The 14,171-nt window shown below is 36.9% G+C and overlaps 1 protein-coding gene across 1 annotated transcript; it reads right to left on the reverse strand.

Annotated features, from left to right (window-relative positions):
- Window positions 1-2,611: 2,611 nt before the first annotated feature.
- LOC117681202 (uncharacterized) lies at window positions 2,612-10,108 on the reverse strand. The gene is made up of 2 exons (XM_066075490.1): window positions 9,976-10,108; window positions 2,612-9,613 (listed from the first exon to the last, which is right to left on the reverse strand). The coding sequence occupies exon 2, from the start codon at window positions 9,454-9,456 to the stop codon at window positions 3,355-3,357; it is 6,102 nt and encodes a 2,033-aa protein (XP_065931562.1). The 5' UTR covers window positions 9,457-9,613; window positions 9,976-10,108; the 3' UTR covers window positions 2,612-3,354.
- Between the last annotated feature and the right edge of the window lie 4,063 nt (window positions 10,109-14,171).

Consider the following 14,171-nt stretch of genomic DNA (forward strand, 5'->3'; position numbering starts at 1 on the left):
ATATATATATAAGCAGCTTAATAAATTAGTAATAAATTAATAACTTGTAGCATATGGAGTTAAGGGAAATTCATAATATATGTATAAACAATTTATTTAATTTTTGTCTTTAAAATTATTTTGGTAGCTATAAGCCATGAAGGACGTTTTAGATCTTAAAGTCACAGGGAAAGAAATGGAATTTTCTGATGAGGAGGAGGGTGATGAGATCCCGGAAGAAGGGATGGTTTGTCCCGTTCCGGGCTGTATCAACGGAAAACACCTCTTCAGGAAATACATTAATTATATTGCGCACATCGACAGATTCCACAAGAGGAATATGTTCATCTATAGCTGTCCCATCTGTAAGGTGAAGGACGCTAAAACAACGAATTCATAGATCCAGGAACCTTTAAGAAACGCAGGAAGAGGATCCACAACGAAGAGCGTGAATGAGCTCAGCTACTCAGGAGACAAAGTTTTCCATCACAGCCTTTTGTTTGAATTATCAGACAACTATAACCCAAGGGACCAAAAATACCCAAAAGGTGGATTCTCTCAAAAATGAACTGCGGAATTTATTCTGTGAAATTATGTCTCAAAATTATCTTTCTGTTATATTTTGATGTACAAAAATTATAATTTATGTTTTTAAGGAGAGAGGAATGTAACAATTTTGATTTTCCCGAAAATAGTTTTGCTTTAATTCATCCCTAACTGCATATATATTACATACCGTTTAGTCTGTATTACCGTTTAAGTCCTATTAGCTTTATATTTCGATGTTTTGACATGATCCTGTAATGTTCCCTATTTATTTCGATTTCATCGCCATGTTGTCATTCTTCCCGAACGTATTATATTACCTGCAATTTCATTTGTTACAGAATTATTTATAGAGTTTTATTGGTCCGCTATGTTTATATATATAGGGCCACCGGGCAGATTTGAGTTTACTCTGCTAGGGTCAAGAACTTCGTGTTCGTTTCCTTTACTATAGGGCATTCCTTAACAATGTAATTATTTGATAATGTAGCCTTAGTAGAGACACTTGATTGATTCAGGGTCGAATTAGATATCCCTCATATATAGATAATCTGATCCAATGTTGTCTTTTGTAAAGGTCAATACGTGTTACTATTTTTATACTTGGTAATCCTCGTGCTCATTATTGACCTTTGTCCGTCTCTTAACAGTGTGGCCACCCACTAGTGCAATAAATACATATTTTCATTCCTCCCTCATAACTTATTTCTATTATTAAAATTTTTCCAATATAATTTATTTTAATATTTCTAGTAATTTATTTTCATATTTATTTATTTTCATATTTCTACTAATTTATTTTCATATTTCTAGTACTTTATTTTGAGAATATTTACACTCCTCCTGTTATATTTGTGGAAAATATACCTGTTATTCGTTATCAATTATTTAAAGTCACGTTTACTTTTGTTATATTAGATTATTGAAACTTTTCAAATTTTATAATTTATATAACAAGGTGTTGAACATAATCTGAAAATCAATACAGAACCTGGGAAAATCTTTAAACAGTAGAAATTGGGGCGTTATTATTATTTTTTATATAATAATTATTGAAAACTGAATCAGTTCGTAATATTTGGACTAAAGAGAATATAAAGTTCTTTTACAGTCCCATAATCCTCTGTTTCCGGTTACAAAACAAAAAGCCAATAAGTGCAACAAAAATCACTGATGTAAAGGTAAAATGATTTTAGTATAAATGCCAGATGGTGATTTGTGAACGGACGTTACATATTCAAAAACTGGAACAGGAGAAGGGAGTAACTCATGATGGCTTTTAAAGCTGTTTTTTTTCGTTCGTTTAAATGCCCACAGGGAGAGTTTCTCTCTGCCCCAAGAGATGGGGGATGGGAGGTTGTTTTAGATAAATTATGAATAATAGCCACCGTGTTTATAGCTTTTCTATGAAAACATATACACTTAGAACTTATCCTAAAATATAATAAATATGGGGAAATTATTTTCTATCGGAGTCTTGCACATTTTCAATATTAGGTCATGCATCTTAAATGAGCTTTTAATTTTTTGGCTAAAATTATAGGTTTAAAAGTTCTTTCTTAAAAGTTTTCAGGCAGGGAGGTGGTCGTCATTACAAATTAATTTTTTTTTATTCCAGAAGAAAATATGCTTCTCAGGTGACTGTTAAGGCCTGAAGACAGTTCATAGCAGTTTATACCTCTAATGGACATATTGTGCGGTGGGTTTTTTTTCACAATGGTAGTTGGATTAAGTTTAAATTATGTGGCTTAATCAGACAGTCGAATATGTCTAATCCATTCACAGGGGAGATAGAGTTTGGAATTTATTCAAATGTTGAGCAGTGTCCTGTTTTAATGGAAGGAAATTTGGAATTGGCAAAAATATTATGAGTATCTTTAAGAAAACATATAGTAATATGCAATTAATTCGGTCATGAAACAGGATATGTTGAACAATATCATTTTCATGTATAGTTTTACATTTAGTTTTTCTTCATGTTTATACATGACTGTAAATTACATATTTCAGAGTTGAGAAAATATTTTTGTAGGGATATTTGACGGTGACAATGAGTTGAAGAATCAAACATTGAATGGTCAGTGTTCTGTCTCTGATACAGAAAGTTTCAACCAGTTTATTCGTTTCATGGTTTATTGAATAAAGCAGGTAAAAAGCTACAAAAGAACAAAAATCACATTTAAACAATTATCTTATAAATTCACACATGTACTGTTGATAACAAGAATGGCGTTCCATACATAAAAAATTTGGAAAATACTTGGACTAGGGAAACTGATAAATCCTACATTTACTTTGAAATATATGTAATTCTTAACATTCTGACAGTGTAATATAGTGAAATATATGAGAACAATACTCAAAACTGCACAATGAAAGACTATATCCAAATAATATATTGACATCATTGCTGACCGTTAATTTCTTGATAAGAAAAGTTTACAAAGAAAAAACTATCATGTAAGATATTCATAAGCTTAAACAACTTAGTAGCACATATAAAACAACAAAAACATACATTGTAGTGGCCCACAAGCTTCAAAATGGAAAGCTTCTTATTCAGTTTGCTGGCACGTGGTGCGTAACAAAAAAGGGAGATAATACTAGCTCGCATGTATGGAGCGCAATTAATGTAACAAATGAATTCCACTACACTCCCCACCTGATATTGAAAATATCACTATTATCTTATACATTTAAACAATAATAATACATTAAACCGTATAGTGACATATTTCTTCTTGAAATATATTATAATATCATATTCAAACAAATGATTACAATGAACACATTTGGCAACTAAGTGGATTGCAGTACAACATGAGAATGTCACTCGTCATGTATTAAGAGAATAATGTCTGATATGGGTCTCGTGTATACAATTGGTTTCCCATCTCTTGATACCTTGACTTGGACTTTGCGGACCCGGCCATCGACACTCTTTATAGCATTGGTAATGATTCCAATCGGCCACTCGATCCGTGCAGTTGTCTGGTCTTTAAGAAGTACAATGTCTCCAACACATAGATCTGGAACCACAGACTGCCATTTGGTCCTCGATTGGAGCGTTTGTAAATATTCCTTCTTCCAACGGTCCCAGAAAATATTTGCCAAGTGCTGAACGCACCGCCATTGTGCTTTGTACAAATCCTTGATATCTTGCCGTACAAAGTTTGTTGAAATTTCTCCCGACTTTTGAGTAAGTAACATGTTTGGGCTGAGGATCACTGGAGATTCAGGGTCAGAACACACAGGTGCAATTGGCCTAGAATTCACGATGGCACATACTTCAGCCATTAGAGTAGTCAATACCTCATGAGTGAGATGTCTTGAATGTAAGTCCATAAGCATAGAGTCGAGTATTCTCCTCGCAATGCCAATCATCCGCTCCCACACTCCACCCATGTGGGAGGAATGTGGGGGGTTGAAAATCCACGTCACCTTCTGGTCGGACAGAAATTCTCGAACAGGATTGTCTTCCACGTTAATGACGTTGACATCAAGGTCTTCAGTTGCTCCCACAAAATTGGATCCCCGGTCAGAGCGGATTTCCTTCACATTGCCCCTGAGAGAGATGAATCTTCGCAAACAGTTGATGAAAGAGGATGATGATAATTCCTCGATCACCTCTATGTGGATAGCTCTAGTGTAAAGGCAAGTAAAGAGAACGGCCCAACGCTTGCTGTTGGAGGCTCCTCCTCTTGTTTTACGAGTCACAATGCTCCATGGTCCAAAAGTGTCTAGCCCGATGAAGGTGAAAGGAGGACTTGGCTGTAGTCGGTCTGCAGGTAAGTCGGACATCAGTTGACATTGGTATTTGCCACGTAGACGCCGACACTTTATGCATTTGTGTAGCAGAGATGATATCAGGCGCTTTCCTCCAATGATCCAATACCCTGCAGATTGCAGGGCTCCGGCCGTGAAATGTCTACCTTGGTGTTTTACTGCTTCATGGAAATGTCGTACAAGCAGTATAGCCACATGATGATTCTTTGGGATGATAAGTGGGTGCCTCTCATTGATACTCAGGTATCCTCTTTTCAAACGACCTCCTACCCGTAGTAAACCTTTTTCATCGATTATTGGATTTAATGCGATGAGACTGCTATTTCTTGGCAATGACTTCCGTGATTGCAAACACATTATCTCCTGTGTGAAAACTTCATGTTGAACCATACGTATGATCAGTTCTTCTGATGTTGGTGAGGCTGGAGTATCCAAGGAGTGATGGAACTTCCTAGATATAGACCTTAAACAGTCTATAGATTTCACAAACACCTTCCACCTGGAGAACCTCTCTGATCTGTGAGTTATACGAAAAGTCGCAGATTGGTCCTTTTTTCCGTCAACTGCTGTTTTCAGGGTTTTAACCTCTTCTTCCTTACGAATCTCAGGGTCATTTTCTGGTTCAAAAAGACTGTAATCAGTGTTCGGATCCTCCTCCAAAGGTTCCTTGAGTTGAGGTGGTCCTCGAATCCATATGTTGTCATTAATGACTTCTGCAGTAAGGTTTCTTGTGCCCGCATCTGCTGGGTTGGATTTTGTTGGGACATAACTCCACTGCTTGGGTGTTGTTGATTTCCTGATTCTTTCCACTCGGTTTTCAACATACTTGAAAAATCTTTTGCCTTTGTTATTGATATAACCCAACACCACCATACTGTCTGTGTAAAACCTAACGGTGTTAAACTTCATGTCCAGTTCTTCACTGATGATGTCATATAACTGGACGGACATCACTGCTGCGCAGAGCTCCAAGCGCGGTACAGAATGACCACTTGTTGGCGCAAGTTTACATTTTCCTAAAATGAATCCCACATGGATGTTGTTCGAGTCGTCGACTGTGCGCAAGTATGCTACTGAGGCAATGGCAGCCTCCGAAGCATCTGAGAAAATATGGAGCTCTTTGCAGAGGGTTTTTGATAGAGAAGAGGGTGTGTATGTCCTTGGTATATGTACATCTTCAAGGAATCTCAGAGAGTTCTTCCAGTTCGACCACTTGTCCAAGAGATGAACAGGAAGGGGATCATCCCAGTTGTACGAACCTCTCAAAGTCTCTCTCATCAAGATTTTTCCAGAGACTACTACTGGTGCAACAAATCCAATGGGATCAAAGATGCCATTAATAGTCGACAATAGTCCCCGCTTACTGAAAGGTCTTTCTTCCTTTGACAAACGATATGTGAATGAGTCAGACTCAAGCTCCCAGTTCAACCCTAAGCTTCTCTGCATAGGAAGTTTGTCAACGCTAAGATCGATATCTTTGAAGTCCTTTGCTCTATCTTCAAACGGAAAGGCATCCATCACATGCTTGTCGTTAGATGCAACTTTATGCAAACGTAGATTACCACCCTCTCTAAGAGCAGCTTGAGTTCTTTTGAGCAAACTGACCGCTTCGCCAGGAGTCGATAGAGAAATTAATCCGTCGTCCACGTAGAAGTTTCGTCTGACGAAATCTACGACATCACATCCATAGTCGTCTTCCTTGGCACAAGCGGCCTTGCGAAGACAGTATACAGCTACAGCCGGTGAAGGTGAGTTCCCAAAAACGTGTACTCGCATACGGTACTCTATCAACTCATTGTTAATGTCATTGTCTTTGTACCAGAAGAAGCGAAGGAAGTTCCTGTGCTTCTTATCAACTAGGAAACAGTGAAACATAGATTCTATATCAGCTGTTACAGCTATTGGTTCTTTTCGAAAGCGTAAAAGTACACCTAACAGGTTGTTGTTCAGGTCCGGACCAGAAAGAAGAACGTCATTCAAGGAAATACTCTGATATTTGGCAGATGAGTCGAACACAGCTCTAATTTGGGATGGCTTTTTAGGATGGTACACCCCAAATATTGGTAAGTACCAACATTCTTCTTCTTTCATGAGTTGTGGTGCAATTTCCGCATGGTTGCAGTCGAATATCTTTTTCATGAATGTCATAAAATGTTCTCGTTTCGTTTGATCCTTTCGAAGACTATTATCCAGATTGTGCGCTCGCTTCAGTGCATACGATCTGTTGTTTGGAAGTCGTTGTCGATTTTCTCTAAATGGCAAAGGAGCTTCCCAATTTCCTTCCGCAGTGAGATGAACGTCTTCATCCATGGTCCTGATGAAATCTTTGTCATCAACTGAGAGACCGATTGTGTCGTCATCCTTCTGTTTCATGAATATAGATGTATCCAGATCCTGAGGCAAGAAACTGATATCTTTATTCTGAACTTCTATGCGTATGTCGTTTGGACATGGTTGGAATATTGATGACCTCCCATTTGGTAAAAGGTAAGTTTTGTTTACCACGACAGAGTTAGGACGGTGTACCTTGTTCAGACAGGATTCGCCGACAATCACCCATCCTAAGGTAAGTTTCTGTCCGAATGGTGAGTTCCTCGCACCTGTGCGCTGCTCTTCTACGTGATGTGCTTCTGGTGTATCACGACCAATCAAGAGGAGAATCGGAATGTTGTCATCAACTTCAGGTATGTTGTCAGCGATGTCTTGAAGATGAGTGTATGATCTCGCTACATCCGGTGTAGGTATCTCATTTCGGATATCGGGGATCTGGTTACATTCTATGATATTGGGTATATTGATAGATGTCGATCCGTCCAGTGATGAAACAATAAGGTCTCGAGCTTGTCTGCCAAGCATGTCAGTGACTCCTGCACAGGAAGTTAACTGGTAGTCTGTCATTACACTATCCATATTGAGACGATCAAAAACTTCAGACTTCACCAAGGATCTATTGCTTTGGTCGTCTATGATTGCGTATGCTTTCAGCGACTTGCTTGGATTTCTGGCTTGGTGTAGGTTTACCAAAATCACTTTAGCACATGACTTCCCTGAGAATCCATCTTTACATATCTGGGTACATGCGGATGTTGCGGAATTTTCGCCAGTCTTCTCCCCACCATAACGGCTCACAGGTGTTCCAATATGAAGTGCTGACGGATGCGAACTGCTACCGCACTGATTGCAGTGAATAAGTTCTGTGCATTCCCGGGACTTGTGTTGATCAGAATTGCAACATTTAAAGCAAAGTTTGTTCTCTCGCAGAAATCGTTTCCGCTCCTCATATGATTTGTCTTTGAAGCCACGACAATCATTAAGACTATGATTGGCCTTGTGGAGAGGACACATGGAGGTGGACTTCATGTTTTCTGAATTCTGTCTAACTTCAGTTTTCTTTGTTGCTATCCATTGTTTCCCCAGATTGGATCTCGGACCAGCTTTCTCCTTTGTTGTGCTTGAATATGTAGTTTCACTGTTGTACATGAACCCCGGATCATTTTTCATTTTGCTGATGTCTTGCATGAACTCCACAAAGCAAGAGAAGCGAGGGAAGACAGTGTTGTGTTGCTTTTTGTACTTGTAAGCATAGGAAGTCCACTTCTCTTGTATGTTATGTGGAAGCTTACCAAGTATTGGCGCTAAACCTGATGAAGCATTGAAATGGCTCAATAAAGTTGTGTACTTTGGATTTGCCATAAGGGATTCAATTTCTGAGATTAAGTCTAGCAAGTCATATAGTTTCACATTGTCTCTGTTAGTGAGTTTTGGGAAAACTGATAGTTTAGACATCAACATGGACTCCAATAGTTCAGGGCTGCCATATCGTTCATTAAGACGCTCCCAAATTTTTCTTAGGGCTTCAGCTGGATTTGAAACGTTTGACGATCTAATGCTTGCAGCGTACTTTGATGAAGTTGGTCCTAACCACTTTGTAAGAAGGTCGAGTTCCTCAGTGTTTGTCGCCTCGAGTTCCTTCATTATTTCTTCAAACTGTGCTTTCCAAAATATGAATGTCTGTGGTTGATCATCGAATCGAGTGAGACGAGATATTAGCAAGTCTTTCTTCAGAAGAAACTTAGTAAAGTCTTGAACTTGATCGGGTCTGTTTGGCATGACACTTTCAGTGTTTTGAGTATGAGGCTGGCTTATGGGAAAAGTCTGCACATTCGAATTGAAGTTGACTTCTGATTTCATTTTTTCAGTTTGGTTATTGTTCGACTGTACATTGATGTGAGGGATTGTTTGCGCCACAGGACTGATAAATGCATCCACTTGAGTATGAGGCTGTATTGAAGGGAATGTTTGCACATTTGAATTGAAATCAACTTGTGGCTTCTCCTTATCTTTTTGGTTAATAGCCGTTTGTTCCTTGATATATTGTGTTGTACGCTCTATAGGATCGATAAGTGCATTAAACCTTTCTATATTCTGCATTGTGGGTTTTCCTTCAGCCTCTTCATTCTCTAGTGCTTCTGCTTCAGCCTTGGTTGCTGCCACTTCCTGTTTAGTGTTCAAGAGTTTCAGTTCCGCTTCAAGCTCTTTCTGTTTCCTCATGGCCGCTGCACGAGATAGCTCTTCCTGTTCAGCAATAGCTGCCTGTTGTTTCAGTAGGGATGTCTCTTGTTGAACATAGTCTAACCGAGCTTTAGCTGCTTCCGCCTTTGCCTTTGAGCGTGCCAGTTGTGAAGAGGAACTGGATATATGTGTGAGTTTTGATTGCGATATCTTTGACCGACGTGAAGCATTTTCAAGAGCTACTCCGCGCACTTCAGATATTTTATCGATCACTGAATTCACAAGTTCTTTGCATTTTTGCATAAATGCTGAATGTTTTTGAAGCTCTTCAATGCTATCTTCTGTTCTTGTCCTTGTAAGAAATGCTGCAAAATCAGCAGATGTTGAACAAAAATCTGCATAAGCTTTTGAAAGGTCACCTTCAAATTTGTCTAAATATTCTAAGTTTGTGATGGTAGAGCTGTATGTTGAAATTAGGTTCTCAACAGCTGCCCATTGAGCGTTTATGTGAGTAGTATAATCATCGCTACGCTTTGAGAATCCCTCTGCTCCCTTTTCGGTCAGAGTCCTTATTCGTGACTGAGGGTCTTCAAGTTCCGAGCCTTGTTCCATTGTTAGACTTGTATAAGACATCAGATCCAATTATCGATGAACGCCGTTTCGTCGTAGACGCCAAAATGTGAATCTCCTTGTCCAAGTCGTTACAATCTTTTTACTGTTCTGTCTCTGATACAGAAAGTTTCAACCAGTTTATTCGTTTCATGGTTTATTGAATAAAGCAGGTAAAAAGCTACAAAAGAACAAAAATCACATTTAAACAATTATCTTATAAATTCACACATGTACTGTTGATAACAAGAATGGCGTTCCATACATAAAAAATTTGGAAAATACTTGGACTAGGGAAACTGATAAATCCTACATTTACTTTGAAATATATGTAATTCTTAACATTCTGACAGTGTAATATAGTGAAATATATGAGAACAATACTCAAAACTGCACAATGAAAGACTATATCCAAATAATATATTGACATCATTGCTGACCGTTAATTTCTTGATAAGAAAAGTTTACAAAGAAAAAACTATCATGTAAGATATTCATAAGCTTAAACAACTTAGTAGCACATATAAAACAACAAAAACATACATTGTAGTGGCCCACAAGCTTCAAAATGGAAAGCTTCTTATTCAGTTTGCTGGCACGTGGTGCGTAACAAAAAAGGGAGATAATACTAGCTCGCATGTATGGAGCGCAATTAATGTAACAAATGAATTCCACTACAGTCAGGTTCTGAAACATTTAATGATAAAATTGCTATTCCTTTGTCAAGTCTTTGTTATCCATGATCAATATCACTCCCATTTGGGATTTTGCAAGGTGTTACTTGGCAGTTTAATTATGATATGTGTGTATATTTAATTATTATATTGAAGATGAGATTTGTTTAAATCTGTTTAAATTCAACAGATATCAGAAGTCCTTGAAACCCCCAACTCTAAACGGAGAATCTGACCATAGGCGACAAGTCTGGTGAGGTAGACATCAAAATATGGGGCGACAGCAAGCGAACCTTGTGACAAGGCTTGGTACCAACATTTTGTTAGGCTGCTTGAAGGTCGACAACTATAATGGGAGTGTGCCATTGTCATTGAATTCATGTGTGTCCACCACAGTGGAGGGATATTTTAACTTAATTTAAATAATAGAGAGACAATTAGGCGCCCACGGCAAAATAAACTGCCTATTTGAGCTGTGTATAAGCAGTTCTTAAGCAGTTTTCAAATTATAGGGCAGTTTTTAGCCAGTTCCAAGCAGTAATGATTTTAGTGGCAGGTCAAAACTGCCTAGGTAAAAGGGTAAGCAGTTATTTTAAGCAGTTTTCTTAACAGTCTTTGCAGTAAAAGCAATTATAGGTTTATACACACCTCACAAGGGATTTCATTATTCTAGAATTTATTTCCAACAAGTTACAAATCTGGGTCACTTGCGGCTGCCAGATAAACTGATCATTCAGAATTAAGATCAGATATAACAGGAATGTTACAGGGTTAATTATTCATTTATTCAATATTTATTTTAATATATTGATATATATTGTACTCATATTCATATGTCATTTTCATCATCGTCTATAAACATAGTGAATTAAAGATCACTGGAATTTTAGTTCGTTTCCACATTTCATTCATATTCATGGTGTTTTACCTTTATTGGTTGAGTTAAGAGTGTGAAAGGTCAAAGGTGTTTGGGTCATATGAGAGTTGTATGCCAAGGTACAGAAATTTTTCGTAATCTCACCGATTCTTGTATATTTTTTCTGTTATTTCATAGTTTTAAATGCATTTCGTAAATATAAAAGCAGATGAAGTGGAAATATCAATTTTATTTTTAGATATGACCACGGCGAGGTTTGTATGGGGGAGTACCAGTGAGAAGCGTGAGTAATCTCTTGTTCAGTTAATGTGTCTTCTTTTAAGATTAGTATCGTTTAGTGAACGAATTTGTTTTAGATTTCTGTTAAATTTAGTGGGAAAAACCAACACTGTATTAAAGTTTTTTTTCTGCGCGTTCGAACGTTACGATTGAGCGCGCGCGCGAACTGGCGTAATCTGGGTTTTTTCCTCAAAAGATTGAATAAGTTAAGTAATGAAAACTTATGATTAACTTTTTTGTGTGTGTGCTTTTTGTGCACTCCTCTGTTAATATGGAAAAGACTGCAGTTGGTTAATGTCGGAATGCTTTCATCTTTATTTTTAAACAAAATGATTTTCCTAAAATTACAAATGTCACACTACCATCTGTAGTCACTTCCTCATTGCATGATTTTTTACATTTTACCTCAAATTTGACGGACTCAACGACTGCTGCCTTACAAACTGGAATCAACACCATCGGATCGACAAACAACGAGTCTCGTGGTACGAAACACGACAAACTGCTTTACATATTATTTTTTGTACCCATTTTATTATTAGCATGTTTTTTTATATACTGGTACATGTATAATAGAAATTTTAATCGTAGACGAAAACATACACGTAACTCGGCATATTAATGAATGTGAAAATGATGATGATGATGATGATGTAACGATGTTTGAAATGGCGCAGAAATAAATAATTATTTTTTTAAGTACGACTTCATGTTGTTTTGTAGTTGTTTTTCTTTCATTTGTTCTTGTTGTTTTATTGTTGTCTTTGTTGTTGTTGTAATTTGTTGTTTTTTGCATGAACTGAGCATAGGAACCAGACAAGAAAGCTTTAAAACGTTAAAAATACTTTTTTTTATTATGAACTATAACGTTTGATTATGCTTTTAAAAACAGACATGTTTTGATTTGATAGACACTAAGTTAGATTTAAAGGAATTAGATCAAAAGGGAGAGAGGAAGGGAGAGGAATTATTAACATTTTGTTTAAATAAAGCATGTTTTTCAATTTAGATATTTGACCTGAATGTCACTACATGTGTGTAAATAACTAAATGTGATGTCTGTTTGAAAAAAGTCAGAGAAATTGATAGAAATTAAGAGATAAAATAATTAGATTGAAAGGGAGAGAGGATGTGAGAGGCCTTTTTACAGCTTTTTCTTCAAAGGAGGTTTCACTATGTGTGTGTAAATAATGAAAAGTAATGTTCATTTAAAACCAAACAGAGAAATGAGTTGTAAACCTAACGCCTCATCCCTCGTCTTACCTTAGTACACAGTTGAACGATTTATTTAAAAAGCCATTAATGGATTCACGGGACTATATGGATTCCGGTGCAGACAGCGTAAAACATTTTATGTGATGTTGTATAACTTTTATTGCAAATAGTTTGACTGTCCGTTTTGAACAGGTAACATTGTATCTGAGCGGATCTATCGTCCATTGTAATTTTGATTCAACGGTGATGATAACAATATAGATCCTTGACCTGTGACGTTTTTATTAATTTATTTGATCTTCGATCCGCGTATTATTGATTCCTTGATGTCCACAGATTCCTTTGATCTTCGATCCATTTATTAATGATTCCCTGATTATTGATTCCTGAGTATAGTTTGCTTTGATCTTTGATCCATTGATCATTGATGCCTTTGATCTTCGATCCATTGAATATTATTACCTTGATCTTCGATCTATTGATTAGTAATTGATCATTGATCCCACTGATTTCCGATCCCTTAATTAACATAAGAATAGAATCACTCCCATTAAGTAGGTCAAGGTCGACTTCCATTGTTCTCGAGAACAAAAGCTCTATTGTGTTTACGCCCTATACAGACGCATTTAAACTACTCATGTATCTTTAATTTGTAGACGTAACATTTTTAAAACCCAGAGTTAGGAAATAATACTTTGAAAATGAATTACAAATGTAAATAAACTTTTATTCACTAGACTTATCATATACACGTACATACTAAGATTTCAACACCTTTAGAAACCCTAACGTGCACTGGGCACACGACACACCTGTTGTGTATATCATATATTATGTGTTAGTTCCAGGGGTTTTCTTAAGTTGGACAAACAAAAGACTTTAATTAGATATACACAAATGTGCACCTGGGCGCACGACACAACTGTTGTGTATATCTTGTATATTATGTGTTAGTTCCCGGGGTTTTCCTAAGTTGGACCAACAATAGAGTCTAATAAGATATACACAAACGAACAAAACTATGTCTAGACAAACAGAGCAGTAATATCCTGACCGATATAACAAATTAAGACAGTTGAAAGTCTTTTCATCTTTAACATGTATCTAGCAGATCTATTTATTTAATTTATAATAGGAAACAAACATACTTTATTTAATTTCATGCACAGATTAAGATACAGAACTCACCCGTACAATAATTTTGAAACCAAAAAAAATTATGAAGAATTTTATAACGGCAATCTGTGTCCATCGGAGCGGTGTTGATGATGGCGATCTGTGTTTAATGGAGCGACAATTAAAATTATTGGAAATTATATTATCACTCGGATCACCCCTCCCATCCCTATAAAAGACCTTTGCATTTAATATATGTTTTTATTGTTCAGCTTGATCAAACTTGACTTAAAGATGGTTTAAAGCAACTTAAAGGGAGTATTACGGGGCGCTCTCTCCCGTACAGGACTAACACTGGGCCAACCGTGAGCTTATTCTCTTATTGTTGGACTCAGCCTCATGAAACCTCCAATAAGCCAATACGCGATTTAGTTTTTAGACCTTTATATAGACTTTACATGAAATATACTTTTACGTGAGTTTGGTATGCACCAGCACCGAAGGTCTGATTCCAACTGACTATAATTTACAATTCCTAAAATATATAATAAACAATGGAATAACACAATGAAGGATTA

This window comes from Magallana gigas, chromosome 1 (assembly GCF_963853765.1).
Source record: "Magallana gigas chromosome 1, xbMagGiga1.1, whole genome shotgun sequence".
Lineage (NCBI taxonomy): Eukaryota > Metazoa > Mollusca > Bivalvia > Ostreida > Ostreidae > Magallana > Magallana gigas.